Genomic DNA, 20,035 nt, shown 5'->3' with positions numbered 1-20,035 from the left:
TCAATGGAAGGATAAATAGAAACCACCTTTTCACCAGACCAGAAAAAAGTTAAGAAACCAGAATCCTGGCATGGAGGGATGATACAGAAGTGATGAGGGACACTTCAAAGATTTCAATATCTATTGGATTTGTTTCTTCATAAAGCAGACCAGTAAATATTTTTTAAAATGTCAATTATTATTTAATCCTTCAAAAGATGGAGAACTAAGGAGAGAAGTTGCTCTTCTGGCCCTGATTTTTACTAAAAAAAAAAAAATGAAGAATTGGTTGTTCCTGGGGTGAAAATGATTGACGGAGAAGTGGTCATTTCACCTTATTCACGGAGTGGAAAGTTGAGCATAGTCAAACACACAAAATTTGGGGAAGATTTCAAAGGTATCAGAAAAGGATGGACAGGAGGGGATGCCATAGGATATCAGCTCGGGAAGGAGAGGAACCCTTGATAATACATTACTTGAAAGAAAGTTTTATTGTTGACTTTTTGTTTTTTACACAAATAATTTCCTGACATACCACAAACAAATAAAATTGACTGACAAAATTATTTCTGGCACCACTCTCTACTGAGAGATAACAGAGTATATTTCATCATTAGTTATGATTATCATAGGTTCTGTCAGAGAATAGAAAACCCTTTTAGCTTATCTATCATTGCTCAGTACCTTAAAAAGGTGTTCTTGCAGTTACTTTGTAAAAAAAAATATTTATTGGAGTTAATGGAACAAAATTATCAGATAAAAAATATTGGCATTTGTCATCTGTAATATTGGACACAGCAGCTTTTTAAGGTCCCATTTAGTTGTATAACTATGATCCTATATGGGGCTGCTTAAGAATTGAAGCAGGAGGAAAGATCTTATTCCAGTCTGATTAAAAATACGTGTACAATTTTGCATAGAGTATTCACAGGCTAAATTATGAAGACTGTTTATTTTTAATTGTGTTAACATGGGAATGTAGTTTTAAAAGTCCATCAGTCAGGTCAAGATATAATTTTCAGGCCAATGGGAGGCAATTTTCAAAACAGAAGTTACCAGGGAGCACCTGATGTATTAGAGATTCCTCTTTTTTTCCTCCCTCTTCTTTTTAACTTTGTCCTTCTTTCCTGCTTCCACTCCCTTTTTTGATCCTCTCCTAATTGTTCTCTTCCTCCCTCACTGTGCCTTCAATCTTCCGTGACTACACAGAGCTTAGCTCCTCTGTTGGTAAGCAGAAACTCAAGTTTAAGTTCTCTTGCTTGAGAGAGAAAACATCTCCGTGGAAAGTGAAAATTTCTATCATATATGAGAATACTTTCCTTGACTACTCCAATTTACAGTGATCTTTCCTTCTCGAAACTCCTGTTAACAATTAAAATAAATTTCAAATAACATGTCACTTAATTACATACACTCACCTAACTGTTGTTTTATTAATATTATTAATTAATAATAATTATTATTATATTAATTAATATTAATATGGCTTCAAGCCATGCCTTATACTTTATCTCCCATGACATAAACATAATTCTGGGAATGCAGACTGAGATCATTTTAGCATCATACTCACAAATAAGTCTTTATTAATCTTGCTTTTTAAAACTTTCTACTCACATTTTTATGCTCTTTTACACTTGACCTTAGAGTCAATATTATACTTTCCAGGTAAATTTCTATTTGTTATTGTTTTTAAGTACTTACTTCTCAGCCACACAGTGTAGTGGATAGAAGGTTTGGGTAGGATTCAGGTGGATATGGTTCAAATTCTGCCTCTGGCACTTAGTAGCTGGGTGATCCTAAGCAAGTCATTTTACTTCATTTGCCTCAAGCAACTCCCTAGGACTTACTAAGTCATACTTGGATGTAAATCACAGATCATTCCCGTATTGTTATAAAAACTTCTGAAGGCGATAACATTTGGAATTACCACTCTTTTTGCTCTCCCACTGCAGAGGAAGCAGTGGTTAAGCTCAAATCTCTTTAGATGTTTCACTGTACGGAAATGATATACAGGAGGAAAGGGGCTTTTAATGTGAAGTTTAATTTGAAATCTCATCCCAAATCCAAGCGGATTGCTTGCTAGTAATTGCTTGCTGAAAAAAAAAAAAGCTATTTTTGTATACTTTTACTGAATAGCAACAGTAGACTGATCAGAATAGAGCCACTACACACATCTGATGGTATTTGATAGTGAACACCAGCACTGGTAATACAGACAGTGGAATAAAACAGGAAGATATTCCTCTGCACTCAGTTTCCAAGTTTTAAAATGTTTTCTCCATCTGTAAGTTTTTTGCTCCAGTCTGGTGGCATTATGATGTCATCTGGGTCATCTAGAAACACAAACAATATTAAGTCAGATGCAGTACAATCACGTGAAGGGTGTGTGTGTGTTGGGGGAGGAGGGTCAGAGCCTCCCAACAGTTAAGATTTCAAACTTTAGCTAACAGAGGTTCTTGTACTAAAATCTCTGGAAAGCGCAGAAGTCTATGTTAGTCCTGAGTAAAACAGTGAGATAACAAGCAGGTTCACAAAATACTGCACTGCGGAATGAAAGAATGCATAATAATAATAACAATAATTTTAGAAGCACTACAAAATCTGCAAGGTGCCTTACAGACATTACCCTCCAAACAAGTCTGTAAGACAGCTACTACAGGCATTATTTCCCCCATTTTCCAAATAAGGAAATTGAAATTGAGGGATGGGGAGGGGAGAAAGATGGAAGGAATAAGTTAAGTGACTGGTTCATCTTCATGTTTTTAATAATCCTTTTTAAAGTTAAATTTTTTTATCATGAACTTAACGACAGTCAACAAAACAAACATTGCAACATACAAAGAAAAAGAGGACTGTATATGCATAGTGAACCCATTATATACAATGTATTTTTTTAAAAAGGGGGGTGGTGGCAGAAGTTTTATTTAGTCATGTCTGACTGTCTGTGGTCCCACAGACCACACTGTCCAGGAGGTTTTCTTGGCAAAGATACTGGAAAGGTTTGATATTTCCTTTTCCAGTGGATTAAGGGAAACAGAGGTTAAGTGACTTGCTCAGGATTACACAGCAAGTAGGGATCTGAGGCCACATTGGAACCCAGGCCTTCCTGACTCTAGGCTCAGTGATCTATCCACTGAGCCACCTAGCTGCCCCTTAAAAAAAGTGTACAGTATGTTTAATGTAACAAGTAGCAACACAATTGCTCATTGTGTCCCCTATTTTCTTCTTTTATGTATTTTTAAATTTTCATTTATTTTGAATTTATAGAATTTATAGAATAAAATAAGCATTTCCATAACATAGTATAATTAAAAAAGATGATTGCATGTGAAACTGCAAATCTATTATGTACAATTGGCTATTCCTTTTAAATATATAATAAAGTTATCAAGTATACTTTTAAACATTTCATCGCTGCTCTTTTCATTTTTTTGTTCTTCTCCCTTCTCCTCTTCTTACACTCCCTGTGAAGAAGTCAAGGAAAGCATATCAACATATTGTTCCTGTGTGAGAATGTCTGCCCGATGCTCTTCCTTCTTCTGGACTTTCATTTCTTTGCCAAGAGATAGGAGGCACCCTTCATCATCAGTCTTCTGAAGTCATGACTGGTCACTATGGAGATCAGGTTCTGAATGTTCTTTCAAAGTTATTTATTAAGGCCAGAACTGGAGTACTTTCTAAATTATCCAAAGAAATGTCATCTTGTATTCAGTATAATTTTAGCAGAAAGTATATTTTATCCCATTTGCAGTTTTTGACTTGAAGTATGGTATACATGGTAACAATTAGTTCTACATATTTAGGACCTTAAGAGAGGCGTGAGCAGATTATCATACATAAACAAGGAATTATGAAGAAGCAGCGTAAAGAATGTCATCAAAGAAATGAAGGCTTGAAAAAAGCGATGGGCTTGCTCAAGATGGGTGCACAAGGATACACTGGTATCCTTGTGATTTCAGGAGAACCCAAGGAAGGCTCTCAACACAACAGATTAGGTGGACCTGCAATGGGAATTTAGGAGAAGACATGGCCAAGTCACTAGGATGGGAGGGCATGCAGGGGTTGCAATCAAGACTGGGGTGGGGGGGATAGCCACGTTGATGAAATCACAAAGCATGTGGGTAGCTAAAGAACTGAAAAGACAAAAGGCACCTCAGAGATTATGTCCAATGTCCTTATCTCTGAGATGAGTGAGCTGCTCAAGGAGGTCACAGAGCAAGTTAACTGTAGAACTAGAGACTCTGTGGCCATTGCTGTTTCTATTGTCCCCAGCTGTCTCTGATTCATGAGAACATGAGTGTAAGGCACTGGGACTGAACATTATGCCAATGAAATGGCCCATAGTCAGAGACTGTGATTATCTAGAAAAATGAATTTAAAAAAACTGTTATGGTAGTATTTTGAAAGAACATTAAATAGTTGGTATACATCAACAACATACAAATGGGAATTCCAGAGAATAAAGTTATGGAAGAAGCAGAAATTTCAAATGAACAGTAAATGAACATGTAGGCAACTGAGACATTTATAACAAAGAATGACCAAGTTCCAAAACTTATGATTTCCATAGGATTTATGTGACCCATATGAAAGTAGTTAGGTATGCAAATATTCTTAAGAAAAACAATTATAGGAAGTATATAATCGGGATATTTCATACTTTGGAAATACAAAGGTATTAAAATATCTGGGGAATATACTGTTTTAAAAATGGAAGATGGGATTTGAATACAAGCTGAAGCCTGAAGCTATACATACTTGGGTTTATTAAATGCAGAGACACAAATGGGTTATTTTTAAAGCTAGAAACAACTAGAAGGGAACTTTTCTTGATGGAGAGGGGACATTTCTTCATATGTCAAAGACAAAGGACAAAAACATTCATATGAGTCTTTCATATTGCCAGGCAACTCAGAGAACCATAAGCACATTAGAGCTAGGGAACCTCAGAAATCATTTATCTTCCCACTCTTATCTCCTCTCGCCCACTTTACCAATAAAGAAACTGAGGCACTGAGAAATTAATTGATTCACCCAAGTTCACAAAACTGGTGAGAGGCAGAGAGCTGAGATTATTTGGTCTCCTAACTTCTAGGCCACTCTTTTTCTCCCCCAAATCAATATTCTTCCTCTCCCTTTCTCTGTTATTTTGACACTTTTTGGACTTGATATTGTGACTCTGAAATGTTTTCAACGAAAAGGGTAAAAGATCATTATCTTTAAAAGGAGTATTTTAAAAATTCTAAACATAATTAACACAAAAAATCTCATGAATATTTCCACATACAAAGGGTATTGCATCTAAAACCATGAATAGCCATTCCATAGTTTGTTTTTTAAAAAGTGTATAATAAATCCAACATATTTTTTAAAAAATTCAAATTTATTTTATTTTTAGTTTCAAATCTTCTCCCTCCCAATGAGAAAGCAAGAAATACAAAACCATTACAAATAGGAAATCATGCAAAACAAATTTCTGCATTAGCCATGACCTCAAGAGAGAGAGAAAACCCCAAACAAACAAGCATGCTTCAGTCTGTACTTTCAGTCCGTCAGTTCTTTCTAGAAGTGAACAGTATTTTTCATCATGAGTCCGTTGGAAATGTGATGGGTCATTATGTTAATTGGTTACCAAATCTTTCATAGTTTTCATATCTTTACAATACCGCTGTTACTGTGTAAACTCTTCTCCTGGTTCTGCTAACTTCACTTTGCATCAATTCATATAAGTCCTTGTTATAGGTTTTTCTTTTCCCTTCATTATTTCTTGCAGCACAATAGTATTCCATTAATTCATTACCCTAACTTATTGATGGGATTTCCTCAGTTTCCAATTCTTTGCCACCACAAAAAGAACTTCTGCCCAAGCTGTGTTTTACTTTGAGGTTTTGCTTGTAGATATTTTGGAGTCATTCCCTTTGTATCTTGAGCATCATTGTTACCATACTAGGTTTTTATGGTAGGAGTCATTTTTTGGGGGAGGGTGGGTTCATTTTTTTTTGCTTAATTTTTTTTTTGCTTAATTCCTAACTTCAGACTTGGAATTAGGGCCAGGCTCTGCATACTTCTGAAGGGAATGTCTGGGTTGGTTTAGTCACTGATTCATTTCGGGGTACTGAATGTTATGTTGCTCCAGGATATCAGAGACATCTCAGGCTGGGGAACCTGCAAACTTTGAATGCTCCCAAAGCAGTCTGATTCAGGGCAAAATCTGATGGTGTTCCCACACCCACAACCCTTCCTTTCCCTGTTCTTGACTAAAAGGTCTGTAGGGTTGTCCCTTGTTGGAGTTCTAGTATGGGGCTGCTGGACTCAGCTATTATCAGTCAGATGGGAAGCTCTGCTGGTTCAGTGATAGAACAGTATTAGGCTTCCCTCGGATCTGGGGTTCTTGACTTAGTTGTTCTTCTACAACCTTTAGAATGGTCTAGAAGCTGTGAGATCCCATTCTGCTCCTGAGCTGTGAATCACACAGATGATGCTTATTTCTCAATGCTCCTTGCTGGGTACACAGTCTAGGGTCTATAACCACTCTTAGTCCAGGAATACCACACTTAGGGCAGATCTCCTCCTTAGTGTGCCCTGGATCTGGGACTTGGAAGTAGGTAGTAAGCAATAATTGGCATCTGTTCTTGCACCCTACACCTTTGAGGGCAACTCTAGGCTCAATCTGGGACCTCTTCTTGCTCTGGTGCATACAGAACCTCATTCTGCTGTGGAATGCTCCATGTGACACACTCCTGGCTAGACTTTGTCCCCAGAGTCTTTGTCTATGTGGACCTGGGCAGGAAAATAAGTTGCTGTGATGTTTTTCTTGGATTTCCCAATTAAGATTCTGTCTGGTATGTTTTGTAGATCTGTTTGGACGTGTGTGTGTGTGTGTGTGTGTGTGTGTGTGTGTGTATAGAGGGTACGGTGGGTTCTTTTTCCTGCTACATTTTGTCTTTATCTCCTAATAGCTTTATAAATTAGGATTTCTACTACCATCTTTCAACAGCTTCTTTACCAATTTTCTATCTGAAGTACTTCCTGCCTAACTCTGCATCACAGAACCAAAACTCTATCTTTGCCTATGTTTTACTTAACAACAACAAACCACCATCCACTCTTGGTGTACAAATAATTAATGAGTAATAAAAAATAAAAAATGAGTCACAATGGGATGACTCATAGTTAATATTTCATAGCAGGCAGTTCTCATATGGAGAAAGCCTGATAATTTTTGTTTAACCTCTATTCTGGCCTAGCATTTGTGAAAAACTTCCACTTTTTTGAGAGGGGACAATATGGAGGGTTCCAAACTGTGATTTCATTTGTGTAGGGAACTCCTAGTGCATAAAGTCCCTGTAGCAATGCAGATAAGTAGGCAATTCACCTGCAATGCACTCTTTAAGAATTACCTGGGTCACTGAGAAATTAAGTGATTTACTCATGGTTTCACAGTTAGTATGTGTCAGAGGAAGTTCTTGCATCCAAGTATTCATGACTCTAAGGCCAGTCATTTATATACTCTGCCATGTTGCTCTTAGTACATTAAGCACTAAGTGAGCAAATAAGTGAAGGCTTTAATTCTCTTTTTTTTAGGATACTTTTTTAGGATATTTTAGAAAATAATCTCCCTGTTGTGTGAAGAAAGTTTTCAAGGAGATTTGATAAAGCATAACATAAAAATTAGCCAAGAATACTTTTAGAACACATTTAGTTGCTTAAATAACATTCTAATTAAATGGTTAAATTACAGTTCTAAGTAACTTAGAACTGTAGAATCTTAGAGATGGAAGGAAGCTGAAGGGTCCAGTATAACCAACTCTTTGATAAATAAATATACATTCCTTCCATACAATCCCTGACAAATGGCCATCTAGTCTTTATTTTATGGAACGATTTTTCTTTAATTTTTCTGGTTATATTTTTGCAGCCCTTATTTTGTTATTTTTTTCATAACAATATCAGTCGGACAACATTATTTTAATTAATTTGCCCTGAATAAGGATGCTACTGATAGTAGATAGAGATAATAGTTTTGCAGTGAATTTCTTTCCATAAATCTGGGTCATCTTGTATTATGTTGAAAATACTTTCATATATACAGGATAAGTTTTTAAGGTGTTACTGGAACAATTTAAAATGAACATTTAAATTTATTACTGACTGTAAATTCACTGTTTTGAATTAATTTATAAGCAGTAACAGACCCGTGCAACAACTGGTACAAAATATAGCAGAAGCTGTAATGTGTGTTTTATGTTCTAAACTACCAGATTAGTAAATGTACCCAACAGCCTAAACTGATTTTACATCTTCATTAACACTGAGGTAATAAGGAACCTACAACTCAAAATTCCTTCACTAGGGTAAGTCACTAAATTTAAGGATAATTTCCTGAGGAGATCTGCTGACTAGCACTTTTCTTTGAGCTGTAAACAAAGTATGTATTTGATCCCAATGCACAAAGGGCAAGGGAATACTAAATATTAAAAATAAATAAAAATACTGACTAGCATTACACAGTGGTAGTACCAATTTACCTTCCAAAGACACCTGGATTACATATTTTCAAAGAAATATGTGCTAAAGGACTGCCAATCCTACTGGTTCTTTAAATAACTTGCAGCCATGTAGAAAATCCCACAAGGGAGTAAATGACACTGGTTTAAGCTAACTTACAGAGCCATTCTCATTAAGGGAAATTACAGCACATTTCCTTTTCTCTCCCATGAAGGTTCGTGGCCATGTTTCTATTATATCTGTGGGCTGGCAAGTTTCAGTGGTAAAGTGATCATAGACGGTTCTGCTGATATTACTGCTCTTTTTGGCAAGATTTTAATATATAGCATTGTTGAAACCTGTGTGAAACAATTTAAATTCATACTATAAACAGGCAAGGAAGAATATCTAAAATCTACCCAGGCCTTAAATGAAACTAACCCAGTTCACACAGTCAACAAAATTCCTGGGAAGGAAAACAGAAAATCCTAAAACAAATATCATGGCTAGATATTTACCTAGCTCTTTTCACTTGAAAGATCTCAAAGCACTTAGAAAATATTGACTCAATAGCCCTGCAAAAGATTAGGAGCAAATTAAATTATTTTCATTTTTATTCTGAAGTGACTGATAGGGTCAGTGACTTTTATCCCAACCCTCTTCATCTTTGGAGTAAAATCATTAACCAGTTTAGACTTATGTGGATAGAACATGATATTTAAATGCTTTTAAGGTTTTGCTCTAAAAGATAAAACACAGAAATAAAATTATAGTTGGGCTGAAAGTCACCTTGGAAACCGCCTAGTCCAGGCTCCTCATTTTACATGAGGAAAGTAAGTCCGTGAGTTTTAGCAAGTACTATTTCATTCTGCCCTAGCGTAATATATATATACATATGTGTGTGTGTGTTTTAAACAGTCCAAATAGATGCATTTTATTTACCTGGAAGTGTGCTGGAATCCTTTTCTCTTCTGGCTTTGCTCTTCTGACCTATATCTTCTACCTAAGATATGTACAAAATTAAAATCCAAACCTTATAATTCAGTCACTCAAAATAGTTCAATTAGGAAAAATAGAACATAGCTAAGTATTTACCAAAAACATATATTTGGAGAACACTACTTTATTCTTCTTTCAGTTGTTGCCACCTATCATTATCACCCCCCACCCCCCAACTATCCTATGATCTATAAAGTAGGAAGCAATTAATTAAAAGAGGTAGAGCTGTTGGTGGAAAGAGTAGAGCTGAAGCTTCTCCCTTTAGGAAACATAGACAAAATTGTTCCTGTTAACACCAATCCCAACCATCTGTATCATATCTAGACATTTACTGCTGCCAATGACTTTTGGAACTGAAAATTTAGATGCAGATGGCTTTCAGGTAGAAATTTTGCCAAGTAGGGGAAAAACAATGTGTGGCTTTCCACAGTCCCTATAGTATTCCTTACTTCCATTACTATAAGTCAGTCACCTATTGCTTTCTTGATAGGGAGTATCTGGAAGAGAAGTAAGAGCTCTGACCTACACGGAACAGCATGATGTGGATTTAATAAAAAGGGTGAAATTTTTAAAAAGCCAGTGACTTTCTGACCAATGACCTTCTCCAAGTTTGATTATGCTAATAATCCATTGATAGCAGATACATAGCTCCTGGATCCATATTTAAAAGATTCCTAGTTTAGGAGAGTTTACACAGATCTTTGAAAACCCAGGGTCAACTTCCGTAACATGTCACACATCAGAGGAGGGATTCAGTGAAAGTTAACATTTAATATATAAGCACAAGTCTTACACAGCACATGTTAATTCAGGAGGTAGTTATCCAAAGTACTCTCTCCTCCTGGGTTACAACCTTTTGGCTGGTTTCACTGCTTGATCACACCTCCACCAGGGACTGTAGAGCAGGGGAAACTTAAATCTAGCAAACTGCCACTTGTTAGCATCTCTGGCAAAAGGTTGTTAAGGTATAGGGTTAAAAAAAGAAAGGCCCAACATGAGGTTTCCAAGTGATTTACTAATTTCAGTTATTCTATCTCAATTCCCTATTACCATGGTCAATCAAGATCTGTAAAAATGTCTGCACAAACCCCCTTCTACCTAGTAAAGTATTAACAGAAACACGAAAATCCACAGGAATATTGGTGAATTGGTAGTTACCATGTGTGGGATCTCACAGATCATTTATCACCAGCTGGTCCATGCAAAGGTATCTAACAGCAGGGAAAAGGTTAAGTATTTCTCACTTCAGCTATAGTTTTGTTCTTTGACCACCAGTTAGCATTTAAAAAGTTCTAAGTAGGCTTTGATGTTTAACACCTCCTTGAGGTTAATTGGGATGATGGAGTTCACACCTCGGTGGTTACCATTGTTTACAGGGAGAAAGTTTTCTGCCAGGCCTTGTTTAACAATGGAAGATAGCCACACATTTATGAAGGAATGGTCCCCTTGGCCAGCAAAGACCATCCAAGATCTGTGATTTTTATGTTTAATTCCCCTTACCCAGCCAAAGGGAGCAGGCTTAACCCTTACCAATACAGGGACTGGAAAATTCAGAGCCTCAGAGGGCTTGCCATCAAAGGGTAACTATTTTTACCCCACGATGTTGATTTTGGAGGAGAGGCTAGTTCTTTTGTTGGCACAAACAAACCCCACTTCCAACACTGCTCTAGGAAAATAGATATGAGCTTAGAATCTGGTGCTACTTTGCTTTTCCACTGCAAAATCTATGAAATGTCCCCGAGAAAGAAGCCAAAAGCACAGGGGGAACAGAGGTAGGCAAAATTCAGCTGAAGATGACCCTGTGATTGTAGTTTCCAGAAAAGACTTTCTTCATAGAAGCTAAAACTAGAGAAGAAAATTTCTTGAACAAAATATTCACAGTTTAATCCATGAAAAATATTCCATATAATATGTACCTCATCCAGCTACCTGAATTGGAAAAAAAAAAAACAAACCAACAACAAATACAGGAAAAAGAAATTGTATATTCACCATCACATGGGAAAACACAACTAGAATGTTCCTAACACAATGTATATAAATTTTCCTGTATTCTAAACTCTCTGACATGATACTAACCTAATATTTTATATATAATTTTTGCTTCCAATCTGAAGATCTCACAGTGCTGTCTACTTTAACCTGCACTTCCATCCTGGGGATATTCTTTTGTGTCAAGGCTGTTACCCTTCTCCCAACAGGGTAAAAGCAGATTTCTTCAAAATTCAAAGCACCACTTGTTAAATCTCAGCCAAGTCCTTGGATTCTAGCTCCTGAGGTTATTCATGTTTCATTGTTCCTAAGCAACAAGAGGAGCACCTTAGACAACACTTGCCCACTCTCGCCCGCAGCCAAAGCACCTAAGCCCTATTGGCACTGCGGCCCAGATCTGACAAATGTTTCTCAGAATTCAGTTATCCCTCTTGACATTTTTAAAAATCAAACTTGTAATATGATGTAGTGAGAGTTAGGAAGGGCAAAGACCCACACAGCTGATGGGTAAAAAACGATCTACTGAAAATACTTCTAGAAATACAATAAAAATTTCAGGAGATAAGAATGAGAGGGAAACTAATCAGTGAATTTAAATGTTCTGACTCCTTTCCTTTCCTTCCTACCTCCAAAAGTTCAACTTTTCAATTCTCTGTTGAAAAACAGAAAACTCTCTTGAGGATTTGAGTTAAATTTCTGGAGTCCCAGGGTAGAGCCACCCAGCAAGGGTGTAATAAATACTTGACAGTAAGGTGAACACAACAGGGTGACAGAGATGTTATTCCCTTTGTCTTACACTTCATTAACTAGACAGAACTAATTAGCATGGAATACTCTTGGGTGTTTAAAGACAACCACCACCACCAAGGAACCAGATTTTAGGCTCAGGAGCTGCTCCGCTGAAATGAAGGCTGCCTAGACTGAGTTTCCGCAACAGCCGCACACCTAATTTAAGGTTCTTCTTAAGTACCTTAAAATGGCTGAACTAAGACTTGCTGAAGGCTTCCTATTTCTGAATGGGATCACCATTTGGAGACTGTACGGGGCATGAGTCACAAACATGAGAAAAGAAATGGGTGATAATTTAGTTATAGATTGATGCAATTAATTAAGAAATCACTGGAAATGAGAACTTACTAAAGCGCCAAAACAAATGAGATCGGATAACAGTGCTAACAAATGATTAAAGTTAAAACATAAATCCTTCCCTTTTTTTGTGATTCTTTTCCTTCTCTCCCTCCTTTCCTTCCTCTTCTCCCTTCCTCCCTTTCTCCCTTCCTCCCTCCCTTCCTTCCTTCCTTCCTTCCGTGAACTCTGACTTCATGGGTGTAGGGAATTTCGGATATGGAAACTTTCTCCACTGATGTAGATCAGCAACTTTGTCACTTGCCTGGGAGACTAAGGTGGCAACAACAGCTCACATCTATGTGGCATTTTAAATCTGGAAAATCAATTTATACACGCTTTTGCATTTGAGTCTCACAACAACTCCATGAAATGGGTACTATTATCATGCTCATTTTGAAAGGTGTAGAAATGGAAGCTGAGGAGTGCCTTCAGTGATTTGCTCAGGGTCACCCAGTCAATAGGCAGGATTTGAATTCCTGACTTCAAGCCCCAGCATTTCTAAGTCCTGAGCCAGACTGTCTCTAAGGTTACGTGACTTTACCATTGGTCACAGAGTCAGCATGTGTCAGAGGCAGGATGGGAACCTGGGCTTTCCTGACCCTATCCACCACACCATGATCTCTCTTAATAATTCAAATTATTAAATATTTAAATAATTAAATTATTTAAATAAATTAAATTACATAAATTTAATATTCACAAATATATTGGTAAATGATGTATTCCTGGTTGTAATGATCCTATCAGGTGATTTTGCTTAACTGTTCTCAGGAATTTACTGTGTGTGGCAGGTTTGTCTGAGCATTTGCTGGCTAGTATCTGTTGTGTCAAAAAAAAAAAATGTATCAATAACAACTTTTTTTTAAAGGAAAGAAGAAATTGTTGGGAAGATATTGTGAGTTTGGCATGCGCTAAGTAGAATAAAGGCCATAATCTTAATCGACCCTGGTAGAGCACTGTGGCTTAGTTTGAAGACTCATAATGCCTACAAAACCAAGAAGTTTTTTAAAAAGATGCACATATATATATGTATATATGTAAATGTAAATTTGACCATACCTTATAAACAACTTATGATGACCTTTTATAACACTTGACAGAATACCTTGTATATAAATAGGCACTTAATGTTTGAACTGAATTACAGGAAAAATAAGATTAATGAAAAATTGCTTTATTCTCTCTAGCAGTTCCCAATCTCATACAGATTGAGCAAATTAGTCCTGTAGCACATATAACAAGATGACAGTCTCACTATTTTCTTCTTTAGGGTAGGGTAGCATTCACCACTAAACTCTTGGAAGTCAACCATTACATACTATGCTAAGTTCTGAAACTGTGTATTAATAGACTGAGCAATGCTAATCTTAGGGATATAGATAAGACTGGCTGTGATGAACCCATAGGTCATTTATATCAGCAATGTCAAATCCACAGCTAATTTGTGGTTTTCTAATTCAATATGTGGTCAGCAGGGATCTTTTTCTATTTGAGTTTGGCACCACTTATCTACATGACTTGGCTAGCACAGTGACTGCTGGACATGTTTACCTGGATGCCATAGAGGCATATGGATGTCTGTATGTCCAAAATGGAGTTCATTATCTTTTTCCTCAAACCCATCTCTCCTCCAAAATTCCTTTTTCCCCAGTTTAGGGCACTACCCTTCTAGGTATGTAGGTTCTCAACCTTGAGGACATTCTTAACTCTTCTCCCTCCTTCACTACCCACAACCAAACAGTTCCCAAATCTTGTTGACTGTTCCTCCACAACATCTCTCACATTTGCCCCCTTCTCTTCACTTACACAGCCTCTCCCCTAGTTCAAGTTCTCATAAATTCTCACCTAAATTAGTACACTAGATTTCTAAATGCTCTCTGCTTTCCCTTCTTCCCAATCCATTTTCCACAGAGCTGCCAAGTTGTTATTGCCAGCACAGGTCTTACCATGTCACTCCCTAATGAAAAATATTCAGTGATTCTTAATACCTTTAAGAAAAAAAACATGCCATTTCCAGCCTGATTTTTAAAACCCTCTACAATTTAACTTCTCCATGCTTACTTTTCTAGTGTTACTATATATTACTCTTTTTCATGCACTCTTTATTCTAAGTCAAACTAAGAGATTTTCCCCTTACACAGCATTCCATCTCTCCTCTTTGAGGCTTTGCAAAGATAGTGTTCTGTATTTAAAATACATTCTCTACCTCTATCAAAGAATGCTAGTGTTAAAAAGATGGGCTTTTGCTTCAGGGAGAAGCTTGAGATCATTAAAAACATGGTATGATTTCCCAAGTGCAGTCCGGCCTGATCTCCTTCTTCTATTCAATTCTGGGCCCAGTTCATTGTCTATTTGCAGTGCCTTAACAATGAACGTATGGGCTGTCCATCCATATATAAATAAATCTGTATCATGATTTAGGTAATAAATACTCTGATATGCTTGGTTTCCCTTCTCCCTTGCCCCTCCCCAATACTCAGACAATTAGGCTGAATGCTTTTGGAGGAAGAAAAAAAATTTGGGTGGGATCTGATCCTATGACTGCAAGGAACTCCTGGTGTGGAAAAATTCTACAACAATGCTGATTAGAAACTTTCTCTTTAACTTACGTCCTTAGAGAGTTGCCTTGGGTACTGGGAAGTTAGGTGAGTTGCCCATGGTCACATAGCTAGTGTATACCAGGGAAAGGAGTTGGAACCAGGTAATGGTTATTCCAAGGACAGCCCTCAATCTAATATGTCAGGCTGTCTCTCAAGTGAAAATTTACCTTATTTGGGAGGTTTTGCAATGTTCTGGGGCTTGAGACAATGATCACAAACAGTTAACATCTGTAGTACCTCACTGTCTCTATAGGGAATTCCTTTTCTAAGTGGTTTCTAAGCTGGGAATCATTCAAGACAATGGCAAACATATTTGGTGAGCATAGTTCTCCCAGTTTTATGCTTTGATACTTCTAATTAGGGGCTCATCATCATCTCTTGTTATCTTTCAGGTAATCTGTGGCAATTTTTACATATACATGGAAGACACTTGTTGGAAGAGAAGCTTTAAGGTGGCATTTTGTTCTGCTGAATAAGAGGTCTTTTGATAGTTAACAAACAATAACCCTAAAGGGAATCTCATATTTTCTGTACTGTGCAGTCAACTGGGTGACTTTAAAGATGGAGTATGCTATGGAATATTGCTTGTGAAAGCCTGTCTGTTCCCATTCATATCTTTCTCAAGGATGCCCTTGATATGTGTGTCATAGCTATTGATATGACTATCTATTCTGACTATTCTCATAAAGATTTTGGAGGGATAGGAGAATTCCCATTCTGTATCCCTATGAGGATCAGTAGTTGGTGTCTACTGATCTTGTCTCATTTGTTTTTAGTAATACCTTTTTTCTAAGCATTTGTTATTAACCTCTCTTCTTTCAGAGTTAATCTCTCTAATCCCCAAAATTGTGTTGCCTCCAGATTGAACATATACTGTACTTTGTCTAGTCCTGATTCTTTCTTCCTCCTGGTTTTCCTTAGTGCCGCTTCTACTTTCTCATGCAGCAAATTGAAATTCGATTCTTGTGGCAGTGGCTCTGCTGTCCATGATGGGGTGAACAGCTTCTTACATTCACCTTGAACAATCTTTTCCATTTTCTACCTGTTTCTGTATCCCTTGCAATTTCATCTCTAAATGCTCTTGATGTGATTTAACTTAACTTGATCTTATGCTAAGCTTAGATGTGCTTTTTTCCCTCCACTATTCCTCAAGATGATCCTGCCTGCAATTTCCCACCAAGCTCCTCTCTAAGATTTTAGAGAGCTGATACTCTAAGTCACCTCTCCCTTGGACTGCTGCAACAGCCTCTTAATTGGTCTCCCTGCTTCCAGTCTTCTCCTTCCCCAAACTATCCTCCACAGAGTAATTAAATTTAATATTATTAAGAAGCTGGTCTGATGACATCACTACTCAAAAATCTTCGTTGGCTCTCTACTAGAGTAAAAAAAAATATCATTGTTCTAGGTACTTCACGTTCTCTACAATCCAGCACCTATCTTCTTCTCCAGATTTATTTCATCTTCTTTCTCTTTACACACTCTGGTAGAGATACCCCTTAAAACCCTTCCTTCCAGGATCAGTTTAGGAGTACTCTCCTAAAGGAAGGCTTTCCTGCTTGTCTCAGTTGTTAGCAACGTCTCTGTATACTGACACAGTGATACACCAAAAGATTTACTGCAAGGCATGATGCTAGGTGGCGAAGGAATTAGATATGTTCTCCACATCCTTAAGGACTTCGTATCAGAGAAAAATACTACTAACAATAGCTAGCATTTATATAGTACTATACTTTTTTGCTGTTGTTGTGCCCAACTCTCCGGGACCCCATCTGGGGTTTTCTTTGTAAAGATACTGGAGGGGTTTGCCATTTCCTTCTTCAGTTCATTTGACACATGAGGAACTAAGGTAAACAGGGATAAGTCACTTGCCCAGGGTCCCACAGCTACTAAGTGTCTGAGGCCAGATTTGAACTGAGAAAGATGAGTCTTCCTGACTCTAAGGCTGGCACGCTATTCACTGTACCACCTAGCTGCCCCATTTTACTGTTTACAATGTTCTTTACAAATATCTCATCCGATCTTCACAACAGCCCTGTGGGGTAGATGTTGTTATTATTATCATGATTAATGAAATTATTATGATATTATAATTATAATAGTTAATATAATCTATAATTATAGATCAGGAAATTGAGGCTGAAAGAGAGGTTAAGTAACCTGCCTAGGATCACGTGGCTAACATCTGAGGCAGGATTTGAACTCAGGTCTTTCTGATTTCAAGTCTAACACTCTGTCCCAGGCCATTTAGCTGCCTCTAATCGAAAATAAATAGATATTTTAGACACACGTATGCTACATCTTGCTTTGTATTAAAACAAGAAGCAAATTACATCCATGGCAATTATATCCAAAAATGTTAAGCTTTCCAGTGATAACAGTATTCTAGAAAAAGGGGTCTTCTCCATTTGTTTTTAGGCAGAGGACAAATTCACCTATCATTTCCTAAATCCTTAGCTACTGAACTCTCATGCTGAGTGAATTAAAATAATTCAGCATGTATCTGAATCAATGTAAAGAAAAACCTTTTCCTTCAGTCTCAGTTTCATGCCAGTAATATAAATGTACAGATGATCTAGTTTCATTTTTGCCTTTTCTAAATTTGGTGCTTAGTGTAGAGCTTGGCACATAATTGATAATAAATGTTTATTGACTGTACCTGTTACTGGATAAAGGAGAAATCATATTTATAATCACACAGCACCAGGATTTAGAGAAGAGGATGGGACGTTGCTAAGCACAATGAATTAAACCATCTGAAAGCTAGACTGGATAGGTGGTGGCACTATTTGGCTAGCCTCTGAAGGTTAAATGAGTACAAGTGAATCTCTAAAATAACTTTAAACCAAAACCTTTGCAGTTTTTCCCTTTCCTCGTTTTAACAATGGAACATTTAGAATACTTTGCATGACCTATGTTCAAAATGAAAACTGCACTTGGTTTTAGTTAGGTATTACATTAACAATTTCTGAAACATTTACAAGTTTTTAAGGTCCTAATGTAAAAAACTAAATCATGATTTAGAATGAAAATAATGATGTGTTTGCACAGTACTACTATTTGAAAGGATAAAATCATAAATTTGGAGTAATTTGAAAGTCTATAGAGTTAAGACTGTCAACAACTGTTTTAAATTTAGGTTTAAAATGTAGACTGAGGCTCTCCATATATTTAAAGTGCAAATTACTGTGTACCCAAGTCAGCTTAACATCTGCATTAAAACCAGATATCATCTGTATTACAGATGTAAGATGTAAAGGATTTGTTTTTATTTCCCAGATTACATTGTAAGGCTTTTACACAGTATAAGCCAAGTCACGGAAAAACTCAGAATCGTGTTATTAGTGTGCTGTATTTTATTAGGATTGAGTTAAAAGGACATATGTGTATATGACTATTATAATAGTTTTCTAACATTTAAATACAAAATTATAACAAAATGGGAAGACTATGTTTAGCAAGGTGATAAAAAATTAATAAACTATGAAAAGACCAAAAAATATGGAATTTATTTGTGTATCTACAATACTAAGGAATGTAAATTAGATATGTATCAATTATAAACATGTCTGATACCATCCTATGAATTTATTTTTTACCTGAAGCACCAGTTTCAAATCTAGATGGCCCAAAGCCTCTCCACTGGTGTCCTTGGTTGGGATTATGATACAAAGGTGAAAAACGAGGTTGATGTGATCTCTGGAAACTGGAGTCCCATCTTCTCCTTTCTGACTCTATGAGGACACAGATTATTATATCAAATGTTATGTTCAAAACTATATATCATGTACAACATAGTCTGGGAAGGTAATATCCAGCTACACAATGATGTATGACTCTTAACATTACTGAAAAATTGGGGGACCCTACCATTATCAACTATATCCTATATCACAGATATCCTAGACATGATTGCCAGAGGATACATTCCCTACCTGAAGCTCTTAGAAATTTTCACTGAGGTGGAGCGTATGGCCAGAAGACATTACATGTCATATGGTGACTGCTGTTAGCAGGAAATCTCCGCCCCGCTCCCTCCCCAGCCCTCCTCTGGTGGGCCATTATTGGTAGTACTAACTCACTCCCTTCTACTGTAGGCCTCAAGTGAGAGTGCAGAGTGGTGTTTCACTTCCAAAAATTTGGGTCCCCTTGTTCTAAAGAATATTAGAGCCTTTATAAAAGTTTTAAACTTAGAAAAGACTTACTTACTGGCTGATATTTGCCTGTTACTTCTAGTCATTCCATGCACTAAGCACTTTGGTGATATTCTTCATTGATTCACAATGACCCTTCTCTAGCCTTAAAAACTACTACAACATGATAAGGTAACAAAGGCAAGCAACCCAAGAAGGCAACATAGCTGAGCGATCCAGTTATAAATTACTGAGGCAGCTCCTGTATGTGGCACAGTACCTAGCACAGTGTCGAACCAAAGAGGTATTTTAAAAATAAATACTTTTTGAGAGTAGTGAAGGCTGAGGTTATCTGCTTGACTCCATCCATTTCCTGACAGGTAACCATTTCCTCATTCACTGAGTGTAAGATAATGGGATTAAAAGAATTCTTTTCATTCCTATACCTCTCATGTCACCTGCCTTTTCTTATTAAATAGAAAAAAATGGTTTCCTAATAAACAAATATCAGAGGGGGAAGTAATTGTGCTACTACGCTATACAAAAGTGTGCTTGTTAGTGGACCAAGTGCCACCTCAACAGCTTGAAAACTCCTATTTCTGGCTAGTTCATTGGCAGTAGAAGAAAAGGTAAGAAGAATCCAATAGACTCTTAGAAGGGGAACATGAAAGAACTCTAACTAAATGAGCTTTTCTCTCTTTGCTTTGAGTTCCCTTT

General features: G+C 37.0%; 1 protein-coding gene across 4 annotated transcripts in view; it reads right to left on the bottom strand.

Moving 5' to 3' along the window:
- Window positions 1-447: 447 nt before the first annotated feature.
- Window positions 448-20,035, bottom strand: part of FAM120B (family with sequence similarity 120 member B) — a 114,757-nt gene continuing 95,169 nt past the window's right edge. For 3 of the 4 annotated variants that reach the window (XM_072643953.1, XM_072643951.1, XM_072643954.1), the window contains 3 exons: window positions 18,785-18,919; window positions 9,412-9,472; window positions 448-2,315 (listed from right to left, as the gene is read on the bottom strand). In XM_072643953.1, the coding sequence (XP_072500054.1) occupies window positions 2,312-2,315; window positions 9,412-9,472; window positions 18,785-18,919 (200 nt within the window). In that variant the 3' untranslated portion in view covers window positions 448-2,311. Of the gene's footprint in view, window positions 2,316-8,027; window positions 8,040-9,411; window positions 9,473-18,784; window positions 18,920-20,035 lie in introns of those variants that run through there. The other variant, XM_072643952.1, reaches the window with a different exon arrangement.

Source organism: Notamacropus eugenii, chromosome 2, assembly GCF_028372415.1.
Source record: "Notamacropus eugenii isolate mMacEug1 chromosome 2, mMacEug1.pri_v2, whole genome shotgun sequence".
Classification (NCBI taxonomy): domain Eukaryota; kingdom Metazoa; phylum Chordata; class Mammalia; order Diprotodontia; family Macropodidae; genus Notamacropus; species Notamacropus eugenii.
Note: the sequence above shows the minus strand (reverse complement) of the source record. Positions and strands in the feature narration are given on the sequence as shown.